Source organism: Cupressus sempervirens, chromosome 5, assembly GCF_028749045.1.
Source record: "Cupressus sempervirens isolate cs-2001-9-10 chromosome 5, ASM2874904v1, whole genome shotgun sequence".
NCBI lineage: Eukaryota > Viridiplantae > Streptophyta > Pinopsida > Cupressales > Cupressaceae > Cupressus > Cupressus sempervirens.
In genome coordinates this window covers 992,619,633-992,643,353 of record NC_143122.1, presented here as the reverse complement: position 1 = coordinate 992,643,353, position 23,721 = coordinate 992,619,633, and the positions used below count along the sequence as shown (strand labels likewise).

General features: G+C 42.7%; 2 protein-coding genes across 3 annotated transcripts in view; both read right to left on the bottom strand.

Annotated features, from left to right (window-relative positions):
* Window positions 1-23,721, bottom strand: part of NUDT3 (nudix hydrolase homolog 3) — a 250,981-nt gene that overhangs the window by 72,509 nt on the left and 154,751 nt on the right. The window lies entirely within an intron of this gene.
* LOC149559259 (nuclear transcription factor Y subunit C-4-like) lies at window positions 16,177-22,071 on the bottom strand. Its single transcript, XM_089833187.1, has one exon. It carries the CDS (start codon window positions 17,321-17,323, stop codon window positions 16,961-16,963), a length of 363 nt encoding a protein of 120 aa, XP_089689313.1. The 5' UTR covers window positions 17,324-22,071; the 3' UTR covers window positions 16,177-16,960.

Below are 23,721 nucleotides of genomic sequence, written 5' to 3'. Positions count from 1 at the left end.
TATGCCAAGAGATTACATATTGATGATGATTTACAATGACCCAAAAGGGTGTATAAATACTTTCCGAAGAACCTTCCCGAAGGGGTCCGTCGGCTACATAACAAGAACATTCCCAAAAGGACCCGTCAGCTACATAACAAGAACCTTCCCAAAGGGACTCATCGGCTACACAATATCTACCGACAACATACATCATGTCAACTACACAATATTTACCTACAACATCATCCCTCCGAAAAGAAAAAGTCGTCTCCAGACGACAATTACAAAATATCTGAGACAAATTAATAACAAAATACATTCACTGACTAAATACAACAAGATAAATCTGCTTCCGTCACATCAATTTCACATTCGTCCTGTGCCTGCACCCATGTTGCAACCTGTAGCCTCTGCTAAACACAATACTGTCTCCTTAATCAAGCTAACCTTGACAGTCACCCATGCTGCTTTCTTTGCTTCCAACTCCTAGGTATCCTGAGTCAAGTGTTGCTGTACTACCTCTAACTGGATGATCAGCTCCTCCCGAGCTCTCTATGCATCCACCAAGACAGCCTCTCATCCAACACCTACTCCGAGTGCCTCTGGTACATAGACACTCCATGCTTGCAGTAGCTCCAGGTCTCATCAACTGGTCACACTTCCGACGACTAATAACTGCAACGACTGGGGGTCTAGGGGCCAATGCGCCTAGTGGTGTTTACCACATAGGTTAATTAAGAATTGCACACAGACAATGAACACAAACACCAACAGCAGAACTCTTCTTATTATTATTTGCATATGCCAAATAGTACATTATGCTTCCATGATTACAATGCTTCCCTAAGAGTGTATAAATACTTTCCGAAGAACCTTCCCGAAGGAGTCCGTCGGCCACATACAACATGTCGCTACATAACAAGAACCTTCTCGAAGGGACCCGTCAGCTACATAACAATAACCTTTCCGAAGGGACCCATCAGCTAATACACAATTTCTATTGACGACATCATCCCTCAAAAGAAAAAGTCGTCTCCGGACGACAATTACAAACAAAATACATTAACAGAGTGACTACAACAAAAAATTTGCTTCTGTCACATCACTTCCACATTCATCCCGTTACATTTGTAGCCTCTGCTAACACAATACTATCTCCTCAAGCTAACCTTGATAGCCACGCGTGCTGCTTTCTCTGCTTCCAACACTGGGTCCACTGAGCTAAGTGTCGTTGTACTGCCTTCTGGATGACCCACTCCTCCCGAGCTCTCTGTGCATCCACCAAGATAGCCTCCGGCTAACACCTACTCCCAGTGCCTCTGGTACACAAACACTCCATGCCTGCAGCAACTTCAAGTCTTCTCAACTGGTCACATTTCATGACTGATATCTACAACGACTGGGGGTCCAGTGGGCAACGCCCCCGGCGGGGTCGAGGGTTAGCACTTCAAAACCCACACAAAACTGCATAAAACACACTATTTCTGTCATTTTCTGCCGATTCTACACTCTTTCTGGCAATCGTTGATGCTTCCCCTTCCCTTTGGTATCCTCCGTTACTCATTCTAAGCATGCTTGATTTGTCGACATTTTTTTTTTTTTAAGAAAACCTCCTGCCACCCTCTGCCATGTTACGTCAATTCCTTATGCAATAACCTAGAATGCCATTCAAAATCTGAATGCAATAACATGCAGAAGCCGTATGACCAAACCTATAGAATCCATACGCCACATTATGCAAAAACCCTGCACCACAATATGCAAAATCCGTACGACAAATCCCTTCAAAAAATGTTACACCAAAATCTGCTAATGCTACACAGAAAAATCCGTACACGAAGGCATATGTCGAGTGCTGAGAATGGAAGCCATATGCCAAATTGGGATTCAATGTCTTCTTCAAAATCCGTATGACCAACCATATGAATTTCTCCTTCATCTTCGTACGCTGAAGGGAACTCGCCAAAATCCGTATCTTGAAGAGAACTCTCAAAATCCGTATGCCATACTCAAACATGTTTCTTGTGTTACAATCTTGAAATCTGTACGGTGATTTTACCATAGAAATCCGTACATTGGCTGCTTTAGAAAATCCGTACGGTGACCATGTTGGAAAATCCATACGATGGCTTTTTTTATAAATCCGCACTGACACTCCCAAATTCCGTACAGCAAATAACGTATACATGAGGAAATCCGTACGACAAGCTTTTTAACAAAGCCGTACGGTGACTGGCTCCCAGAATCTGTACAATGGTGGTCATTTAAGAAGCCATACGTTTGCTGGCTTTAAAATCCGTACGATGGCTTGGGCTGGAAAAGCCGTACGGTGACCCTAACTCAAACTGCTTACTTGGAAATCCGTACGGTTCTTGGTTTCCAAAATCCATACGGTAGCTTCTTCTTTTTTCTTTTTCTTTTTTTCTTTTTTTAAATCTCACTTTTGGAACAATTATGTACAATATTTACATATATACAGTACTTACAATCTTTTCTCAATTGTTCATCCACGGGAGTGTGTTACTTCTTCCATGGTAGACATTGAACTTCGACCGATTCACTACGTCGGCCACTTCCTTTTCGTCTAGTGTTGATAACTTCATCGCTCCATTATCACCAACTTCCCGTATCTGGTATGGTCCTACCCATTTGACGCTAAACTTCCTGAGTTTGATCTCATTCCGACTGTCTTATTTCAACATCCACTGTCCAAGTTGAAACCTGTTCAATTTCAAGTGTCTCATGCAATCGTCACTCATCAAGTTTATTTAGGATACATGATCTCTCTATCTGGTTTTCCCTATCGCCCAATTTGTTCTCGAAGCTTGGTACCATAGACTCCGTTAGCTCCCCCTTCTGACCGTCAATAACCCCTGCACTCTGAGCTACTGAAACTTTTATTGAACCCTTCCTCTTTGTTTCCTGTGCAAGTTGTATCGTGTGTCTTCCTTGCTATCGGCACTTTTCTGCTATATCTGTGGTTTGATGTAATACTTTTTTGCTACGCGATCGTACAGTGGAATCTTTCTTCCTTTTGGGTTCGTACTATATGTTCTTTCCTTCAACTTCAATCATACCCGCCTTTCCTTCTTCGGCTTGTCTGGGTTGCCTCGGACATTCATTTCCTTCTTCGGCCTCTTTGTGTACCTTCGGACATTCATTTCCTCCTTCGACTTCTCTGTGTTCCGTCGGACATTCATTTCCTTCTTCTTTCTTACCTTCATCGACTTTTAACATATTACAACTCGGTGTTTACCGTACTGGTAAAGAAATCAACACATACAGACAATGGAACACGAACACGAACAGCAGAATTATATTCGCATATGCCAGAACATTCATTATGCTTCACAATATCAGTAATAGTAGATGATAGATGATTTACAATGATCCCAGGCGGGATATAAATACTACCGCCGAACCTTCCCGAAGGAGTCCGTCGGCCACAACATTACATCCGCTACAAACTATTTACTCGTCGGCTACAAAATACAAAACACCTACGACAGCCAATCCGTCGGCTACAGAAACACCGCCGAATCCATCCAATCGGCTAACACCATCCCCCTCAAAAAAACAATCATCTCCTAACGACTAACAAAATTAGGAGACAACTTACAGACAACAGAAGAAATACTAGAGAGAAGGGGGCATCCCAGAAGTGTGCTGCTGGCGATGTAACTCATACACCTGCTCTGTCTTGATGCGGAGATCTGTCTGACTCTGAGAATTAATTTCGACGGCCTCCTTTAGAAGAAGCGCCGCATCCATAGCCTACGTCCTAGCTAACTGCATCTCGTGCTTAGCCGCATCCTTATCTCGGACCGCCGCCTCTGTACCTTGCCTAGCCACGTCCCTCTCCTGCACCGCTGCTGCCATATCTGCCAGTAGTGTTGCCGGCTCGGCGGCCCATGCTGCCTGCTGGTTGGCCAAGTCGGCAGCTAGCTTCTGTCTAGCCTCACTCTCAGCTGTCAATGATCTCTCTGCTGCAACCCTGTCTGCCTCCACACACCGACGACCATAGTAAGCATCCTTGTACAATTACACAATCTCATGTGCCAGCTGCATCATAGGGGTGTCACTGGGTCCCAACTCTGACTCAGTAACCCACTCTGCCAACATCTCAGCTGTCTCCACCGTCGGCTAGCCCCTGTCTACAAAACAAGTCTGAAATTGGCGAGGACAAATCCCACGGATATATGCTCTGATCAAATGCCTCTCCCTTCGCCGAGTCAGGGCCTGAATTGCCACATCGTGTCCCTTCTTCAACGCAGACTTCATAGTCCTGAGGTAATCCCGGCACCTGTCCTCATCTGACCCATAATCCTCCTTGGCGAAGTCCTCCAATGACCATTCCGCATCACTGTTCTCCTCCTCATCAGTGGGAGCCATGCCCACATCCGGTGTCGCCTTCTCTGCTATTGGCGCAACCACAGCATGTGGCATTCCCTCCTCTTCAAGCTGAGGCTCTAGTACTGCCAGTGATGTTCCTGAATGCCTAGGAGACTGAATGAACAGACCCCGCTTGGCCGGAGTGAGTCGGAACTGCTGCCTCAAAAACACATAGCTCTATCCATCACCTCCAATTGGTCTGACTAAGTGAGCTCCTTGTTCTCCTCCGGTACTGGCTGGGCTAACTCGGCCTCTGCTAAAAAAGATGATGAAACAATGACAACTGCATCACAATCAATGACCTCCAACCGAACTTGCAGCTCAGGCTCTGGCGGTGGAACCTGTGCCCTCTGTGAGACTGCGATGGTGACATCTGTTGGTACAACTCGAATCACCTCCGCTATAGCCGTCGACAATATCTCGATGACTATCCGTGGGACATCTATCGCTGCCTGTGGGACCACCTCCATCATTGTACATGGGACATCAGCCTCCGCTAGAGGAGTCATAAGGACCAGGGTATGGCGCTGACCAAACGGCGGAATGACTGTCGGAAAGGTAGTCAAGTGCGCCGAAGTTGACAGCTGAGGAGGGGTAAAGAATGTGGGCCCACTACCCGCTGCCTCATCACCAACTTCTGCCGATGTGCTCTCCTCTTCTTCCACGGACTTAGCCCCGTCAATCACCGAAGTGCCCTCCCGTTCGCTATCTGTCTCTTCGGAAGCAGCCAGTCTGTGGAGTACTCTCTTGTGACCTGCTGCTGATCCTCCTATATCCAAGTGTCGCCAATAGAATATGGGAGGCTCCCCGTCTGCCAACTTGCCCCTTGGAGGAGCCTCAAAGCCATCCATTGGAATCTGGCTAGCTGCAGCCTCCAGAAACAGCCCGATGGCATGGTGCGGCATAAAAAATGTTCGGTGCTGAAGCGTCATAAATTCTTCCATCCTGTCGACAAGCACTGAGGCCCAATCATATACCACTCCCTGCATGATACCATTCATAAACACAATTTGCGGCAATGCTATATCCGAAGCTCGAGTGGCGCCTGTCAACCTGCTCTTGATGACGTCCATGATATACCACCAATGACCCTCCCGAATAAATTCCCTACGAAGCCCTCTGCACTTTGTCCCCTGAACCGCTGCCTCCCTTTCCATGGGTGTAAGATCTCGGCACACTAGATCTATCCAATGCTCCTTCCGTTCCCGTGAAAGTTTATGGTTTTTGATTTCCACTTTCCTCCCGTCGGGGCCAGGGATGCCGAAAACCCTAGTGAAATCTCTAGGTTTAAAGGACACCGTCATCTGCTGCTTTTTGTACAGGAATGTACTTGTTCTGCTCCGAGCGCTATATGTCTTTATCATGGTACGCAATATTGATTCGAACAATCGAATGGAGAAGATGGGAAGCTGAATGGTCCAATGCCCTTGCGCCCGCATCAAAATCTGTTTAATCTGGTCTGCCTCCGGGGTCTCCTACCACCACCTCCAACACTCGCTCCCACTAAGACTCTCGAACTGGACGGTGAGATAAGTGAGTTCCTCCTTGGTCTTCTATTTCTTGCTACTGGATTCGGAGGGGCCTTCAACTCGAATCCCTGATTCCAAAACTCTTGAATTCTGTTCCATATCTGCTGCCAACTGACTCTTCCACGGCTTCCGCTTGCCTGCCGACTCCATGCAAATTGGCTTGTTCCTCCATATATATATATTTCCTCCGTCCGTTACAAAAAAATCTCACCCCGCGGAAGGAATCTTGCAATTTTTCAGTCCTCACAAAATTCTGAGCTCCTGCTGCTTACACGTAGGTAGATCCCCCCTTTGCTTCTTTTAGCAATGCGATTCAAGTTTCCATTCTGATCAAACTCCAATTATGCTTTTGCATCCTCGAGAGAGACGCTGCAGAGCAGCCGCTTGTCGCAAATCTCAGAGGCAAACCGGGGTTTGAAGAACAGGCGTCTATATGAACAAGGTGTGCTACGTCCTTAACAATGGCGGCCCTTCATGAATCCCTGCCAATTGGAGTTCCTAAGAAGGCCTTCCGAACTGAGGAATGGTAACTGCATTACTCTTTCTTGTCTTCCACATCCTCGCCTGATGTAAAACGCAAGTCTGTAAGATGCAAATAACATAATCCTAGAGCAGGGGGATTATGTAACTGTTGGATTATGTATAGGACGAGGTGAGATTCGAATGCCTACTCTGTCTCTTCCAATTTCCTCCGCAATGGCAGCTATCACGCACAAGAGAATTGCACATCCATTTGGAACTGACCGCAGACTCTTATCAACGGAGAAGTTAAGAAGTTTGAAGTCTGGCGAAAATTGCTTGTTTGTATACCCGCAGTCCTTTCTGGCGGAGGAACTTTATAAGTTTAAAACCCGAGGACAAGCTGCCCGCAGGGCTTTTATTGGGCCTTTCCCTTTCTCGCTCGCGGACAGGTTGTTGCCCGTGGGGCTTTTGTCTTCGCCCGCGGACAGGCTATTGCTTGCGGGGCTTTTTTGTTCGCGGGGCTTTTCTGTCCACGGGGCCCCTTTTTGTTTTTTTCAAAATTAGATACCAAAGGTGCCTTTAGTTGTCGGCGTCGCCTCACAGTCCTTTACTGATGACAACGGAGGATTCATGTGAGTACTGGGCAACGACGACATCCTTCTTGCATGGTATATTTTCAATTTAGATCCGTTAACTGACTGAGCCATCTCCTGTCCGTCCAAGGTCGTCAGTTTAATTGCTCCATTGTCGCAAACCTCTGTGCTAGGGTCGCGCCAATCGCATAGTTGGAGGCATCCCCATGAACATGAAACTCTTTATTCCAGTTTGGATATGCCAGGATGGGTGTCGTAGCTAGTCGTACCTTTAGCCCTTCAAATGCCTCGTCCTGCTCTTTATCCCATCTAAATGATTCTTCCTTGCAGGTTAGCTTATCTAACGGTTGGGACACCTTGGCAAAAATTTTAATAAATCTCCTGTAATAACCTATATGCCCAAGAAAAGACTTTACCTCCGTCACATTAGTAGATGGTTGCATTTCAAGAATGACTCTCACCTTGTTGGGATCCGTCTTTAACCCTTCCTTACAAACAATGTGTCTGAGCAGTCTTCTGTGCAGAACCATGAATTTGCACTTCTTGGGATTTAATGCTAGCTGTGCTCTGCGACATCTCTCCATACATTCACCAAGTGCTGCCAGGTGTCCGTCCTCCATGCTAAATATTGACCAATCATCCAGGAAGGCTTTGAAGTTTCCCACAGACATCCTGTCGAAGATATGCAGTATAATCCGTTGGAATGTGGCCGGCGCGTTACACAACCCAAATGGCATCTGGTTGTACGCATAGACCCCATCTTTGACGACAAACATTGTCTTCAACTTATCCTCCTCCGCTATAGAAATCTGATTGTATCCGGGGAACCCGTCCATAAAGGAGTAAATTTCATGTCCCGCAACCTCCTCCAGAATGCTGTCTGTGAATGGAATCGGAAAAGGATCCTTGATCGTCACTACATTCAAGCATCTGAAATCGATGCATATCCAAATCTGAGTAGTATCGTTCTTCAATGAAATGACTATCGGCGACACCCATTCGCTAGTCTGCACCTTGAAGATAATGCCAACTTCCAGCATCCGGTTGATTTCCTCCGTAACCCTTGCCGCATAGTTCTTGTTCATCTTGTAGGGTCGCTTTCGTACAGGTACAACTCCCTCCACCAGCGGGATGCGGTGCACACACAATTCCGGCAGTACTCCCTTGAGGTCCTTGTATGTCCATGCAAACACATCCTTGTAGTCCATAAATATCTTGAATGCCACGGCCTTGAGTACTGGATCCCAATTATCTCCGACTAGTATGTTCTTCGGCTCTGCCTCGTCGCCCAAATTCATCATTAGCGAAGTAGCTTCATTATACTTGATTGTCTCCCCTTCACTGAATGCATGGGCAAGTGTAACATCCAATGGTGCCTCCCCCTCCTGTACTTCACTAAACTCCTTTGGATATTTGTTCTCAATCGACAGAACATTGCAGCTGTGAAATAATTCATAGTCCTCCATTTGCCAGTGGTAGAGACTGTTGACAAAATCCAAGTTGTCATCCATTGATCCCCCGTCCAATCGGAGGACGCCTTCTTGATCCAGTTCCATCCATTGTCTACCTTCATCCTCCTCTCCCTCAAAATCTGACGACAGGGCCTCTTCCCTACCATTTGCGTATGCAGATCAATGACGAATCGACGGCCTTTACTTTCCAGTGATAAGGTGTTCTTCTTGTAGTCGTGTCGAGCTCTTGCTTCGATAAGCCACCCACGGCCCAGGATGGCGTCATAGCCTTTCCTCTTCAACGGAATCACCACGAAATCCATCAGGAGTGGTTGAGTGCCAATGTTTACTGGTTGTGCCATGAGAATACCCAGTGGTTTAATGCCATGTTGATCGACGGTCAGCAGCTGAAATCTTTGAGGCCGCAATGTCGGCTGTCCCAGTTTCCTCCAGGTTTCTTCTGGCAATACATTTACGCCGGATCCTCCGTCAACTATGGTGTCTGTGAGAACATGTCCAAGTATTCCCATCTCGACAACTATAGGGTGCCGTTCGGATGTCAACGCCAGCAACATCTGATCTTCTCCTCCAATAGCAATTTCCTTTTCCTTTTGTCGACTTGGTTCTCCCGGTGACTTTTCCTTCCCGAGACTTGATTCTCCTGCCATATTTGAAAGAGCAGATCGAAGCTGAGGCATGGTGAGAAGCAAATCACTTACCTTTACTCGCACCTCCGTTTGAAAAATTTGTCGTACTATGTTTTGTTCTACGGAATTCTTCGCTGAAGTGTCGGCGGTGTCCGAAGGTGTTACTGCTTGGGATACTTTTCCAACCTCCGCTCGTGCTTCCGCAAATTTCCTCTTTTCTGCACTCCCACACCGGCAGACTGCTCTCCCACACCGGAGGTGTCGACAGCTGCAAACTTTGGTGAAGAAGAAGAATCTTCTAAAGTTGTTTCCGCCGGAAGTCTATCCCGAACGAAGAGGTCACTCCACGCTCGTGCTCCCTCGGCACTGCGAGCCGTGCGAGTTGATGCTCTTCCGTCTGAATTTTCTTCCCTTGGCGAACACAAAGTCGAGAACTCCTCCCGTGCTTCTTCCACCAATTCCACCCGCTGCCGAGTCTCCTCCAACAATTCCTCCGCACTCCTGTTTCCGTCGGCAAGCTTCTGGAATCTCTTTCGGCAGTCTGCCTGCTGTGCCAGAATTAAATGTTCTTGTGCAGTATGGATTTCATCTTTTCCCTTCGCCTTATTTCGATCCTTGTTAAGCTGATTCGGCATTAATCTTCATTCCTCCCACCTTCCAGATTCATAAGGCAACGACGCCAAATGTTTACCGTACTGGTAAAGAAATCAACACATACAGACAATGGAACACAAACACGAATAGCAGAATTATATTCGCATATGCCAGAACATTCATTATGCTTCACAATATCAATAATAGTAGATGATAGATGATTACAATGATCCCAGGCGAGATATAAATACTACCGCCGAACCTTCCCGAAGGAGTCCGTCGGCCACAACATTACATCCGCTACAAACTATTTACCCGTCGGCTACAAAATACAAAACACCGACAACAGCCAATCCGTCGGCTACAGAAACACCGCCGAAACCATCCAGTCGGCTGACACTCGAAAATAGCTCATAATCCTCTATCTGCCAATGAAAAAGGCCATTCAACGAATCTAGATCGTCATCACTCGAACCTCCTTCCAATCTTAATACGCCTTCTTCATCAAGTTCCATTCTTTTCTTCCCTTCGTCATCCCCTTCACCTTCGCCTTCGGAATCTGACAACAGGGCTTCTTCGCCGACCATTTGAGTGTGCAGATCAATGACAAATCGTCGGCCTTTATTTTCCAGTGATAAGGTGTTCTTTTTCCAGTCGTGTCGAGCTCTCGCTTCAATAAGCCATCTGCGGCCCAGGATGGCGTCGTATCCTTTTCGTTTCAACGGAATCACCACGAAATCCAACAGGAACGGCTGAGTGCCAATTGTTACCGGCTGTGCCATGAGGATGCCCAGAGGTTTAAAACCATGTTGATCTGCTGTCAGCAACTGAAATTTACGAGGCCACAATGTCGGTTATCCAAGCTTCTTCCAGGTCTCTTCGGGCAAAACATTTACGCCAGACCCTCTATCGACTATTGTGTCTGTGAGAACATGTCCGAAGATCCCCATCTCGACGACTACGGGATGTCATCTTAATGTAAGGGCCAGTAACATTTGGTCTTCTCCACCTGCAGTAATTTCCTTCCCTTTACCTTGTTCTCCTAGTATATTCGAAGCTGGTGCAATATTCATGAGAGCGGATGGGAGCTAAGGCATTGTAAGGAGCAAATCATTTATCTTCACTAGTACCTCTGTTTCCAAAATTTTCCGTACGATGTTCTGTTCTACACAGTTTCGTATGGAGGTAACAGGTGTGTCCTTCAGGTGTGCCATTTCTGCTTGTGTTGCTTTCTGGATCTCTGTCCATGCTTCCTCTAGTCTCTTCTTTTCTTCTGCCGGGTCGGGGTACACTTTCGCTTGCTGCCGCGTGACGGCCAAAACCTCTTCTTCGCCCGTCCCGACGGTGATCAAGTTTACTCTCGACTTTGGACACCTAGCATCTTCATGATCATCAGGTCCACACCATCTGCATAACACCTTCGGTGTGTTCGCCATTGTACACTCTCAGGCGAAGTGACACCACAAATTGCATGCGCAGCATTGAACTATCGGCCGGCCATTGGCATCGTACTGGATTCGACTCCTCCCGCCATTATTGTTGTTGTTTTGACCGCGCTAATTGTTTCTATATCCTCCCGATGTGGCACCTTCCGTACTGGTGTTCCCGTTCCCTCCTGACGGGAATGCTTCCTATGTCAGGAACACTTGCTACGGTGTTCTTGTTTTCAAATTGAAAGGGCATTCCTTTACCGAGTGTCCCATAATCTGGCAAATCTCACAAAATTGATCTTTTGGGCAGGATCCCTTCATATGGCCTTCTTTCTTGCACTTCGTACACCATAGGTCATTGCCCTTAGTCTCCTTGTTCATGTTTTTGCACTCTTTCATCATCCGAAGCATGTCCTTCTGAAGAGAACAGACTTTCTTGCTGCTACCTTCATCGTCGCTGCTATCTTCTCCTAAAGGCTCATCGTCATCTGAATCGGATGAGCTGGTCTTCGTCTTCTTCTTTGTCTTCTATTCACTTTCGAGGTTCAATGCCCGATTGTATGCTTCAGTATATGTCGATGGTGGCACGATCTTCATCTTTTTCCGCAACTTCAAGTGAAGGCCTTCAATGAACCATCTTTTTTGGAGCCCATCTACCGGCTTATTCTCCATTTTACTAATTAGGTCCTTCAACCTCCTGGCGAAGACCCGTACAGTTTCATTCTTCTTCTGCTTGGTATTGAATATCTCATTGACGATTTCATTATCATCGCACAATATTTGAAATTCTGCACAAAACTCCTTCTTAATGTTATCCCAAGTGTTTAATTTATGCAGATCTGTGTCAGTAAACCAATCAATCGCAACACCCCGTAGGGTGGCTGAAAACTGTCGGAACCATTCATTCGCATCTGTTATGTTGTTCGCTCTCCAGATCGTTTCACATGTTTTACAATGTCGAATAAGATCAGTTGCTTTATCACCATCAAATTTAGGCAACTTTTCTTTCAGACCTTCCATTATCATTGTATGTTGGGGGTTTTGTTGTGTACCTGCGCTATTCGGAACACCCACGCTGTTCTGAGCTCCCGTGCTATTTTGAACACTCGTGCTGTTCTGCACACCCACGCTGTTTTCTACACCCGCGCTGTTTTCAGCTTCCGTGTTGTTTTCAACACCCGCGCTGTTTTCGACTTCCACGCTGTTTGGTGAAGAAAAGGTTTCATCAACCAAAGTTGTTTGTTCCGGAAGTATATCTCAGATGAAGAGGTCACTCCACGCTCGTGCTCCTTCGGCACTTTGAGCCGTGCAAGTCGATCTGCTTCCGTCAGGATTCTCTTCCCGTGGCATATGCAAGTTCAGAAACTCCTCCCTCGCTTCTTCCACCAAATCAAGCCGTTGTCGAGTCTCCTTCAACAATCCTTCCGCGCTCTTGTTTTCGTCGGCAATCTCCTGGAATCTTCTTCGGCGCTTTGCCTGCTGTGCCAGAATTAGATTATCCTGAGCTGTGCGTATTTCATCCTCGTCTTTCGTCAGCTGATACACAATTTCTACCAACGACAAGTGGGGTTGAGGGGCAGCACCCCCGTGGGGTCCTCGGGCAGAGTCACACAAAACTGCATGGAACACACTATTTTTGTGATTTTCTTCTGGTCCCACACTCTTTCTGGCAACCGCTGATGTTTTCCCTTCCCTTTGGCATCATGCATTATGCATTCTGAACATTTTCGATCTATCATCGGTTTTTTCTTTTTTTTTGCTTGCTCCTCCTATTTCTCTGGAACTCTGTAAATCCAACTCTTGGCGACCGAAATCAAACATTTCTGCCCTAGCTTTCCTTTGACAAAGATGCAAAATTTCTCTAGAACTCCTATCCTGCACCGTACGGATATCAAGCTACCAAAAGAAGCTGTATCAATATTCTTCCCCAAGACTGCCGCACACCCCATCAACTATTTCTTTCAGGACATTGCCGCACGCATGAAAAGGAAGTCGCTCAATGCTGCGTTAAAGTTCGTATTATGAGAAGAGTGAAAATGGCGTACTTGAATTGAATGCTGCACCAATAACCGTACGGTGATAACTTACATATGTTACCCTTCTGAAAGCTCTCCTCAATCCGTACAGAGCGAAACAAAAGACTGAACCCCAAATCCAAATGTGCAAGTTTTCCTAAATTTGTACGCCAACCTTTATCTTTCAAATCCATACGGCAATCTATGTTCTGAGATTGGCACTTGACTCCTCAAATCCCTACACCAGCAGCAGAAGCTTACCTAAAAACAATCTCCAATTGCCTACAAAATCCATACAGCTCTAATGAACAAATTAAACCTCCAAAGCCCTTCAGGAACAATCAATTTCTTCCTAGAATCCGTATGGCAGCAATATCCATTAACGTTTCAAGCATATAATTAAAACTTCAAAATCCATACACCAAGCTTTGTTTTAGAAATCCATATGCCAAATCTTGTTCATGAAATCTGTACACCAGCAACATGAAGAAATCTCGTACAATGCCATCAAAGAAACAGTCTCTAAAAGTCGTACGACCCTAGAGCAATTAATTCCCAAAATCTGTACGCTATTAAAGAACTTAATGTGAAATCCGCACAGTTACAATCAAAAAGTTAGACGTTCGTACAATAGCAATTGGAAGCTTACTTTCAAATCCATACGCTATATTCCTCCTTGAAATTTTCGTACGGTGCTTGCAAGTTTTTAAGATCCGCCATACGGTGAATGAAGCTTTGAAAGTCGTACAATGTATGAAGCTTTAAAAAGCCATACGGTGACTTTTTCAATTTTCTCCCCTTATTATTTTTTTTTTTAATTTTTGATATACAACTCAATTTTCCCTCGGAACTTCGCCATTCTGTGACAATTAGGCAGCCGTTCCGACAGACATGGTATTTGGTGAAGGGTTTTTGTCAACCAAAACTGTCTGTTCCGGAAGTGTATCTCGGACGAGGAGTTCACTCCACGCTCGTGCTCCCTTGGCACTCCGAGCCATGCGAGTCAATCCTCTTCCGTCTAGATTCTCTTCCCTCGGCGTATGTAGGTTCAGAAACTCCTCCCTTGCTTCTTCCACCAATTCCACCCACTGTCGAGTCTCCTCCAATTCTTTAGTGCTACGTTGTCCATCTGTAATTTGCTGAAACCTTCGTCTACGTTCGGCCTGTTGTGCCAAAATTAAATTTTCCTGTGCAGTGCGTATTTCATCCTTTTCCTTCAGCTTATTTTTATTCAACTAATTCGGCATTAGTCTTCATTTCTCTGCCTTCGTACCAGGTCCATCGAGCAATGACGCCAAATGTTTAGCAAGGCCATCGAGCAATAGACAAGAACAGTAGAACTCCTTGTATTATTCGCATATGCCACGAGATTACATACAGATGATTTGCAATGACCCAAGAGGGTGTATAAATACTTTTCAAAGAACCTTCCCGAAGGGGTCTGTCGGCTACATAACAAGAACTTTCCCAAAGGGACCTGTCGACTACATAACAAGAACCTTCCTGAAGGGACCCGTCGGCCACACAATATCTACCAATGACATACATCATGTTGGCTACACAATATTTACCTACAACAAAATGCATTATTACAATTACATCTTCCCCTTCCCAGCTCTAGTAAAAACAAAGGGAGAGGTAGCACTAGAGGGTCTAGCCTAGAAGTTTGCACTGGGCATAACTGTGGCTCCTTGCATCGTTTGTTGATTCAATTTGTGGCTCGTCCTTTATCCTGGATGCACCTCTACTTCTAACTTCTATTGGCACTAGCAATGACTACTCATTCAACTCAATGTGATCTAGCGCAAAATCAAATCCACCCCCCTCCATGGTTTGTTGCTCCAAATCATTGATGTCATACTCTTCAAAAACCACCTCAAATTCGCTTCAAATCCACCTCAAATCTATTTCAAATCTGTTAGAAGTTGTAATCTTTCCTTGGTGTATTTATAAACCAAGGTTAGACCTTCTTCCTTTATTGTTGTAATATATTAGGATATAAGCCAAGGTATCCTAATATATTTCTTTTTTGTCCTTTTTCCACTACATCTTATTTTGTCATCTAGTGGAATATGTGAGGACAAATATATATTGTAATTTCTAATTTTAGATTATTCCTCCTTAAGAGGAATCTCACACTTGGCCTCACACACATATGAATGGTGGCATTCATAGACATGGGAGTTACATTCCAACTCCTCTCTCTCATCTCTATTTAAGAGATGACCCTCCTCTCTCATTCAACAACAATGAGGTTTCTTCCTCTTCTCAATTATTGTATGAGCGATTGCTCTCTCTCTCTCTCTCTCTTCCTTCTTAGGCTTTTCATGCCTCATTCATAATGTCACAAGGGGTTTTCTTTGCTTTCCCCTTTCCAAATATCTTGTCTCATGGTGTTGGAGCTTGAAGCTTTCTCTCTCCTATTTTATGGTAATATCTTTTCATGCATTTACTCACTTAGATTCTTTCCTGGTATTGTTTATTTACAGATTCCTTTTTCCATTTCTAACATGGTATCAGAGCAGTTTAATCTTTGTTTTGAGTGTTTGCATGAAGGTACGTTTCGAAGGAGGCTCTTGAAGATTTCACTAATTTCTTCTTTAATCTTCTTAAGATGGAAGAAATTGAATTTTTTTTGATTTGGCTGGTTTACCGCCAAACCTGATTAACTGTTTGCTCTAATTTGTGCAGGCTACTTCTTATTTTCTAGTAATTTTCATCTAACCCCCTTAGGAAGGCTTGCCGCCAAAGGATTTTCTTATAAAAGCTTCAATTTTTTTGTTTTGGAAGGCGTGCCGCCAAAACAACAAAATATTACTTCATATCATTTATTTATTATTATGCTCTGACAAAGATCGGTTTTCTTTATGCAATCAGGTTTATTAATTTGTCTCTGCATGCATGCTTTAAGTTTTTTAAACTTTAACTGAATTTCTGAGAAAATTTGAATCCCACTATGTTGGATCTTGAATTTTATCCCCATACTGTTCTTTGATCGGTTTTGATGGAGACTGGTTCTTCCTCCTCCATCCTTCCTGCGATCATGTTGTTATTTCAGGGTTTGTTTTGGAGGCCCTGGCGTTATTTTTTTTTTTTTTTTTTTTTTTTTTTTTTTTGCCCTTTGGGCCTCTTTTCGGTAGCCCTTGCTGCTCTTTGTGTCAGTGTTTGGCACTTTGTGCCTTTGGCTCCCCCGTCGCCATCGGATGCAGTGCTTTGGGCCACGTTCAGGCCACGGCCTTACCTTATGCTTGCAGCCACCTCCTTGCTCAGATATTTCTTGTGCTTGATAATAAGATTTGTTAACGTATTGGACGCATAGGCATATCTTCATCCATTTTACCACAAGCATCCATTTTGTGCAGTGCAGAATATTGTTGAATCCGACGACTACGCTGGATTTTTTGGGTTGGGACCTTCCGGGAACACATTGTCTCACACAAACTTGGCCATGATTACTTCCATGAACGCCGCCACTGCCGCATCTGGACTTGCAGAGGCGCTGGTGCAGTCGCCGGTGAAGTCATGGGATAGTTCAATTGTTTAATCCGATGCACGCACTGAGAACACCAGCAAATGTAATCCTATTAGGTTTCTTCCCATCCAGTTGCATGTAGCAAAACAGTTTCAAAGATTCAAGCTGAGCATCCTGTTGTTCTCCCCTAGCACATTTCGCATAACCTGTGATCATCACGTTCCATGAAACAACATTTCAGTAATAATTTTCGTGCATCTTCTAAACAACCGCATTTGGCATACATGTTCGCGAGACGGTTTACGAGCGAAACGTCTGGATTAAAAGCGGCCTTGATAATGTAGGCATCGATAAGCTTACCCTCCGACAGGGCACATTCCTCCAACCGCTCGTTTACACAAAAGGTTCCCTCCAACTGATTCCTTTATTGATTTTAAAAATCAAATGGAAACCATCTGTATTTTCCAGAACTTCGTATATTTTGTATATGGATCTTCTTTTCCATGCTACTTGTGCTGGATGCTGCTGCGGAACATAGTAATATGGCACAGGTTCAGCAGGAGTACCCACAGGCACAGGACCTCTAGGAATGCCAAGGCCCTCCTCCTTCAACTCATCTCTAGGAACAATATCAACAAGAAAATCAAAAATATCAGTTCTAGTTATGGCTGCAGCAATATCATTTTTCTGCAAAGTGCGCCGTTTATTTTCCTCTGTATGAATCCATGACCTCAAGGTAAGCTCCAGGATAAACATTTCCTACACGATCCCTGCTTCAAGGATTTAGGGATCAGCATTCAGCTCATCACGAGAAATGATGTATATTGATTAAAACAAAAACTCATATTGATATTGCTTTACAAGCACATTAGGTCACGTAGACTCCATCACACCCAGTTTTGTGAAACGAAGTTCACCAACAAGGGCTTCCAAGTGATGCACCTACCACTTTCATAATTACCTTCACCACTTAGTGCCCATCAAAACCAATTGATAATTTCAAACCCTAAACCCTAAAAAAAAAGGTCCATGAACAGATAAACCAACACAGAAACTCGACTTCCAAGCAACTGCCGCATGTACTGACTTCCCACTAACAACACTGCACCCAGAAAAAACCCGGCTGCTTCCGAATTAAAGGAAAAACAAAAAGCCCGAATTCAAAGTGGGTACTGCATTTTCTTTAGTTTTTGTAGCTGATTTTTGGATTGCATTTCAACTGGGCGGCAAACCTTGTTTTTATTCATACCGAGGCTTGTTAGGGAGCTTTGTTTCTGATTCATGTGGTGGAATGTTGGCATTCTGATATGGGTATTGAAGTCGGTATTGGCTCTTTTGTAGTTTGGGTTACTTGTTTTTTGTTTGGATTTGAAGCAGCCCGGATTTTTTTTTAAATCATATTCTAGGCCTTATACTGAGATGGGTTTTCGTTGCAATGGGAGGTTTGGTGGAGATTCTTCTGTTGCTCTTCTGCCCTTATAGTAGTGGTATACGAGCATTTGGTCTGCATTCTTGTAAGTATTGCAGTCTTTTAGGTCACTCTATTCACGCTTAGAACAGGGAGGAGGGTGGCTTTTTTTTAAGTGTGTGCTCCTTTGAGATCTGAAATACGCATTCTATGTTATCCCGCTTAATTTGGAGGTTTTGACAAGGGAGCCCCTGAATCAGCTAGAAAAACTGAAAACGGGCATCTAGTCAGAACGGAGATTTGGGAAAGATGGCTTGTATGCAGCTGGGATCGAAGACTGATGATTTCCAACGACAAGGACAGGCCTGGTTCTGTACGACAGGGCTTCCTAGTGACATCCTTATTGAAGTTGGAAAAATTTCCTTTCATTTGCACAAGATTTATCCACATGGAGCTTGAACCTGTACCCTTAATTCTAAAATGCGATGCTGGTAATATGCATCTTTTTTTTAGCATGTCAAAATCTTTTTTTAGCATGTCAAAACCTTTTTTTTTAGCATGCAAGATTCTTTTTTCTTTTTTTAGCTCTTGACAGAGGCATCATTTATTTTTATTATTGCCTCTTGTCAACCTATTTTTGGCAGGTAATCATTCACTATCAGACAAGTGTAATATTCTATCTCTCAAGCTTTTTTTAGAAAAGTTTCTTAACTTTTTTTAGTATTTTATTTCAAAAAAAATTCTTTTTGAATCTCTTCCATCGTGAAGGCATAGTATGCGAAAAATGGGGAGATCTTTTCTTGCCCCATGATTTTATATTCTTATTACCTTGAGATTATATTTTTGAACCAAGGTAAATATTGTGATTTTTTATAAATTGTGACTTTCCAAAATATTAAGTATGGAAAGGTGATTATTTTCTTTAACCAATCTATTTTCGTATATTTATTTGAGTATATATGGGGGCCCACATATATGCCCAGATAAATATATAAATTCTTATGATTATGATGATTCAAAAATTGGTATATTCTTTCAGAAAATGAATTACATACTCATGTTTACCCTCAATGGAGTTTTATACCTGATATCTATATTTAGTTGATCTTCCTTAAATCATTTTATTTTGATTGGATTATGAGTAATCTTACACATTTGCCTTCATTTTGATATTTTAATGTGCTCATAGTTGCACTTCTATGCTTTTATAGCATCATTTTATGCCCATGTTGGCACTTTATGGTGTTATACCATTGATATACATGATTTATATGATATTTTGAGTTGCATAGGGAGCTTCATATTTTTTCAAGGTTAACTATGTAGGTCCCCTCAGTATAACTGATACATAGTTTCCTTATCTGGCCCATGGAGTATCCCTCAATCCTATATTGGTATGCACTCGTTTTTTGATCCTATCTGTTCCATTTTGATAGGATAATATTTTTATGGAGTTTCCCTCCATTTGGTTCTATTGGTTCCATTTTGAAACATTAATATTTTTATGGAGTTTCCCTCCATGTTGTTCCATTTTTGTTCCTCAATAAAGAGGATGTTATTATTGGAGTTTTCTCTCCAAATTCAGATAATTTGATCCAATTTGAAGGCAATATGTTGTTATATCCTCATAATCCATTCTTTTGATTATCTTAACAAAAATCATGATAATTCTAATTTGACTAGCATGTCTCTCCTTTATGTTATTTTCATATATTAATGTGATAATGATTTGCATACTTCATTGCTTAGATCGTGAGTCATGTAAGTTATGGTACTGCAGCCCATTAACTTGCAGTGGGATGATTCATTAAGTGGACTGTCTATATCCACATGATTGATGCAATGTTGATGCACGTATCATTAGTTGGCCTTGTCTGTGGTCATTTGTGCATTAGTATAATATACTTTTCATGAGAGCATTGATCAAGCTTTTTACTCAATTTGTCCTTGTTGACAATTTTTTGTGCATATACGTTATCTTCATATCAGGTTATCTCCATTGTTTTGTGGTAACATGTTTTACTCATTATTTCTCTATGAGAGTTTTATTATCCTTATTCAAAAGGATTTCGAATTTGCATAAATGATGGCATTCTACTTGTGGATATTTGTCTTGTTGTTCTTTTTTCAGGTGATCCATCAAGGAACCTTCTTAGAGGTGTCTATGCTTCCACATGATCACATTCAAAGGACTCATGTACTTCTCTTGGATCTGCAAATATACCATATGGCTTGAAGACAATCAAATTACTTCATATTGAAGATTAAGTTGCAGATTTTTGTAAATTATGGGTTTAATACCCTTTGATGTAATTACCCCAAGTAAAGATTAAAGGGGGGTGTTAGAAGTTGTAATCTTTCCTTGGTGTATTTATAAACCAAGGTTAGACCTTCTTCCTTTATTGTTGTAATATATTAGGATATAAGCCAAGGTATCCTAATATATTTCTTTTTTGTCCTTTTTCCACTACATCTTATTTTGTCATCTAGTGGAATATGTGAGGACAAATATATATTGTAATTTCTAATTTTAGATTATTCCTCCTTAAGAGGAATCTCACACTTGGCCTCACACACATATGAATGGTGGCATTCATAGACATGGGAGTTACATTCCAACTCCTCTCTCTCATCTCTATTTAAGAGATGACCCTCCTCTCTCATTCAACAACAATGAGGTTTCTTCCTCTTCTCAATTATTGTATGAGCGATTGCTCTCTCTCTCTCTCTCTCTTCCTTCTTAGGCTTTTCATGCCTCATTCATAATGTCACAAGGGGTTTTCTTTGCTTTCCCCTTTCCAAATATCTTGTCTCATGGTGTTGGAGCTTGAAGCTTTCTCTCTCCTATTTTATGGTAATATCTTTTCATGCATTTACTCACTTAGATTCTTTCCTGGTATTGTTTATTTACAGATTCCTTTTTCCATTTCTAACAAAATCGATATAAGTCAATTTGCAAGTGTTTGGGAGACTATTATCCCCCTCACAACAAAATACAAGTGAAGAAATGAGAAATGAAATGAATTTGTGTAATTTTTTGCCTTTTAGTGCTATTATGACCAAGATTTTGGTAAACCTCAACAAGTACTTGGCAACAATTTTTTGCCAAAGAATTGGCAAGTTTTTGGTGCCAATAAAAGTTGTAAGAACTCACCATGCTAGAAAACTCAGCTAGTTTTTGTAACTCAACGAGTGCTCTACCAGTAGTACATCTATGGAGCCACTAATAGAGGGATAATAGATAACAAGACACCCTCATCGATCACCATAAAATAACAAATGCAAATTTTGTTGTTATTTTTGAGGGGGCTAGTAAGACCCAACGAAACAATTTTAGGGAGATTCAAGCTTAGAGTCTCTCTAACACCTATATCTTTTTGGTAATTTGTTTTTTTGTTTCCAATCCCTTCGTCATATATCTTATTAGGGCTTTGGATGGTCTTCAATTCATTATCACTTCTTCATCTTAACTCTCATTTTCTTTTGTCTTTGCTTTTTCCCAATAAGATATTTCATCCTCACTCTCTATTTAAATTGCTCAATTATAAACATCGACATAGGACACTAGCACAACATTCATCTTCTCTCTTAGTGACCAGCCTAAATGTATTTAAAAACTATGGCGGTTTGTGTTACATGGAATTGTTTACTTTGTTGCTTTGGATGGAAGATTTTCAAGGGTTTGTTCGCACCATTTTGCCCTTTTGAACCATTCTAGGCATGGTATTAAGGTTTTCAGTCCCTTTTATCTTTACTCATCTATGAATGGCAGTATTAATGGCCTAAGGGAGAAAATTCTCACCAACCCCCCTCTTCATGATGGTCTAATGTTGGTCATTTATGAGTACTTTAGATCTCACTCTATTGGGAAATTTCTTGAGGTGAAGCGGGCGTCTATGATTCTGAGGAGGTTTCAAAGGAATCTTAGGACTTTTTTGATACTGAAGATAGCAAGGGCATGCACTCGGAGGAGGAAGAGGAAGAGCCAAAAAGAAAATTCAAGGGGAAGGGTTCTGTCCCTAAGGCTCCTGTGAAGACCCTTGCTAAGAAAAAGATTTCTCCTAGCAAAAAGAAGGTCAAAGAGGTTGGGGGTTTTAATGAGACTTACTTTGAGGAAGATGAAGGGATGGCGAATGACATTGAGGAGGTCAGGTCCAACAGGAAAAAGCTTGGGAAGAGGACTGATAAGAAGAAGAGTAGCCTGATTGTGAAGCATCTAAGAACCCCTGTGTCTAAGAAACAAGTTGCCATATCCTCTGATGAGTATGACAAGGAGGGTGATGACACGGACACTAAAATTGAACAGGAGAGTACCGGCAAAAAGCCTTTAAGGAAGAAGCAAAAAATTGGGAAAGGGGATACTGAAGGCAGCAAAGGCTTGGATTCCCCTTTGAACCTCATTAAGGATGAGTATGGGGATGACTTTCCTATTCAGGGACCATATGAGAGGGTTGAAAATTTTCATGATACTCAAGCTAAGGGTCCTGCAGAGGACTCCATAGCCCCTTCTAAGGCCAGGAGAATGGCCAGGAAGAACATGAATATGAACACAGTTAGGCTGGGCATAGCCAGGGAGAAAAATTAACCTCATGGTTAGTAAGTTTGAACCAGGTAAAGTGGACCTCCAGGAACTAATTGACCCCTCTCTGCTCATCCTCAGTGATAATAGTAAAGAGGAGAACATGGATGTGCTCAACAATGCCAGTAACAGTTTGCTAGATAACTTCAAGTCTATTAAGTGGCTATTCATCAAGTCATCGATCTGAAGGACAGGATGGGCTCTGTGGAGGAAAGGAGTGACAGCCACAAGCTACCTAAGACTACCGATAAGGAGAATTCCATGATGGGCATTGTGATGGACATTGCAGCCTTTTACAAAATGGAGGCAAAGGTGTTAGAACTAGATGATAAGGTAAATGGCATTGAGAACTCTCTAAAAGGTATTAGTAATCGAAGTTACAAGATTCTCAAAGTTTCCAATGAGCACATTAAGATTCTTATCAGCAAGCTGGAAAATTTTGTCGAGGAGAAGGCCATTCTTGTTGTTCCTGATGATCAAGGGGTTGCTATAGAGAGCAAGGAAGGGACTGGGAGAAGAACCAGAGCTAAAACCAGGAAGATGGCTGCAGTTGCCACTTCAGAAATCAGTCAAATCAAGGATGTTGCAGAGAATATGGACCAACCTAAGGAGCAGGCAGCGGAGATGTTAAAGAACATGGGATAATTCCCAGTTGATGTCCTTGTTCTCTATGTTTATTTTGTGTTTTCCATTAGTGGTCGGGGTGCTGCCTTTTTGTTCCTGGCTTTGTTTGTTTGTTGGCTCTGTCTCTTTTTTGTCTTGTTTTGTCTTATGGGCTTAATGTTTAATCTTTAAGGTCTATTGTGTAGGGGTTTAGGGGTTCAGGGTCCTTTCAAAACCTGATTTCTTAATCAAAAAACTCAAAATTATTGAACGAAAACTTCTAATTAAAAAGTGTATTGATGAAGGCTCTTTATTGAAAAATGTGTGAAAGAAGTTGCTTTCGGAATCTTGAAGAAATCATCTTTATTTATTATAAATGCAATGCTTTTTGAGAAAGGAATTCATTATTCATGTTGCTTATGCTATTTTAAATTGATGAACTTTAATAGAAGAAACTAGGGTTTTGACTTCAGCCATCGGAAAGCAGGGATTCTTCAATTATGCAATCATTTGAGGAAGTGAAATAACTTCTGAATTTGATCTTCTATAAGAGCTTCAAGATGG

Excerpts from the sequence above, each read along its gene's own strand:
- LOC149559259 (XM_089833187.1), bottom strand. The coding sequence starts at position 17,323 with ATGTTTATCCTGGAGCTTACCTTGAGGTCATGGATTCATACAGAGGAA.